Below are 2,292 nucleotides of genomic sequence, written 5' to 3' on the forward strand. Positions count from 1 at the left end.
AAAAAAAAAAAAACCAGTCTTGAGATATTTCTTTGCCCAGTCTTGACGTTTCAGCTTGTGTGTCTTGTTCAGTGGTGGTCGTCTTTCAGCCTTTCTTACCTTGGCCATGTCTCTGAGTATTGCACACCTTGTGCTTTTGGGCACTCCAGTGATGTTGCAGCTCTGAAATATGGCCAAACTGGTGGCAAGTGGCATCTTGGCAGCTGCACGCTTGACTTTCATGGGCAGTTATTTGGCGCCTTGGTTTTTCCACACGCTTCTTGCGACCCTGTTGACTATTTTGAATGAAACGCTTGATCACGCTTCAGAAGCTTTGCAATTTTGAGACTGCTGCATCCCTCTGCAAGATATCTCACTATTTTTGACTTTTCTGAGCCTGTCAAGTCCTTCTTTTGACCCATTTTGCCAAAGGAAAGGACGTTGCTTAATAATTATGCACTCCCTGTATTTACTGCGGGAAGAAATGCTAAAAAGGCCATTTTATAAAGAAAACGCTTGAAAGCACTCTCCGCCTGTGAGCAAAAACAAAACCAAAAAAACCCTGCTCGTTCCTATTGGTTGAAAAATGTAACAATTAATTACAATTAATTGTAAACTTGTGGTCTCTGGATTTTAATAAAAACTCAGAAAGTCCCAGAGTGAATTGGAACATTTTGTGTTTCAGAATTTAACTGTGTAAGAAAATTATCTTCAACATTTTTGCATTAAATGTGACTTCTCACCTAAATAGGGTTCAAAAGTTCACAAATCACCACACAAGGTTTAGAAAGTCCATATATGAATATTTTAATATTTCAATGCAATTCAGTTTTGTAAGGTATTTGTGTCCAGTACGTAAGTGTATTCATAGTTCACAAGGCTCTAATCAGCTGTGTTAACCTTCCTGAATATCTTAATAATCTTACTTTTAATTTCCTTTGTCCTGAGACAATACACAAAAGGATTTACAAGAGATGGGCCGAGGATGGTGCCAATTAACGAACCCTGGCGTTCTTCGAGAGTTAACACCACACCAAATCTGGTCAAGATAACAATGACAAACTGAGGACAGTATAAGCATGATACACAAATCAGGTGACTCACAAGAGTGCTTCCCATTTTCTTTTTGTCATTATTTGATATTTTTTTCACAAAAAATAAGATCCCACAATATGAAAGACAAATGAAAGTGATTGTGAAAAATGACACAAAAAATGATATAATGGCAGTTTGGTTGAAGTATTTCTCTGGGTTAACACAAGTGGTTCGCATAACTGCAGCATAGTCACAGAAACTGTACCTAAGCCTTGAATTGCAGTGAGGGAGCGGTGTAGCTGTTACAAGTGTAAAAAGCACCAAACTACAGGCAACAATCCACAGAATGTATGTAAATACTACTGTACGTGTAATTGTTAAATAACTATGATACTGAAGAGGATAGATTATAGCAATTAACCGATCAAATGCCATAATTGTTAAAGACAACATCTCCATTGTTGCTCCCACCTGGTAAACATACATTTGAATTATACACTCCACATATGATATGGTATTAACACCAGCAAGTAGAACCCCGATCATTGTTGGAGTGGCACTAGAGGTAAAAAGTATGTCAACAACAGCAAGATTGCAAATCAGAAGATACATTGGTTTATGTAACTGCTTGTCAGAAACAATGAAGATGATATTGACCAAACTGCCAAAAACAGCTAGTAAATAAATTATCAGCATAACCACACCAACTGCTACAGGCCTTTTGACTGTGTCAAAACCACCTATAATAAAATGTGTTAGTTTGATTGAAGCATTCTGTAAAGACATATTTAATAAATATTAAATTACAAAACATTTCAAGATGTAGCTGAAGATATGCTGAAAAAATATGCTGAAAATGTTAACCGTGTTTAACAGTTGTAAAAAAAAGAAACTGGTATAACCCTTCTAAACCCAAAAAGGTTTGGGTTAACTACACAACAGTGCTTTCTCATTTTAAGTCTCACAACAACAGGAAGTTTTAACTTGGCTGCTCCCTTATCCAATCACACTGGATATCAAGTCTCTGTGTTTACATATCACCAGAGACTGCAGATTACATGATGTATGATGTCACCCCCACCCTCCAAAACCAATGATAGATGAGGATAGATTGGAAATCATCAATTTTAAATTCCACTAATTCTATTTCCATACTTCAGCACAAAATGCCACAGGGCTTTATCAGTACCAGTGAAGCCCAATTTACCTCTGATGCTTCAAATGCTTGAACACCTATATAAAAAAAGAACCCCAACAACAACCAAATGAAAAAAGGAA

At 36.8% G+C, this 2,292-nt stretch overlaps 1 protein-coding gene across 1 annotated transcript; it reads right to left on the bottom strand.

Annotated features, from left to right (window-relative positions):
* Positions 1-861: 861 nt before the first annotated feature.
* Positions 862-1,800, bottom strand: LOC147314936 (olfactory receptor 2AT4-like). Its single transcript, XM_086260303.1, has one exon. The coding sequence runs from the start codon at positions 1,798-1,800 to the stop codon at positions 862-864; it is 939 nt and encodes a 312-aa protein (XP_086116429.1).
* Positions 1,801-2,292: the final 492 nt, after the last annotated feature.

The sequence above is a fragment of the Aulonocara sp. 'chitande type north' Nkhata Bay genome, linkage group LG14 (genome assembly GCF_057382095.1).
Source record: "Aulonocara sp. 'chitande type north' Nkhata Bay isolate Kocher_YH1m ecotype deep benthic linkage group LG14, A_spYH_male_GT1.1, whole genome shotgun sequence".
Taxonomy (NCBI): Eukaryota; Metazoa; Chordata; class Actinopteri; order Cichliformes; family Cichlidae; genus Aulonocara; species Aulonocara sp. 'chitande type north' Nkhata Bay.

Coding starts and splice junctions, on each gene's coding strand:
- LOC147314936 (XM_086260303.1), bottom strand. CDS start 1,800: ATGTCTTTACAGAATGCTTCAATCAAACTAACACATTTTATTATAGGT.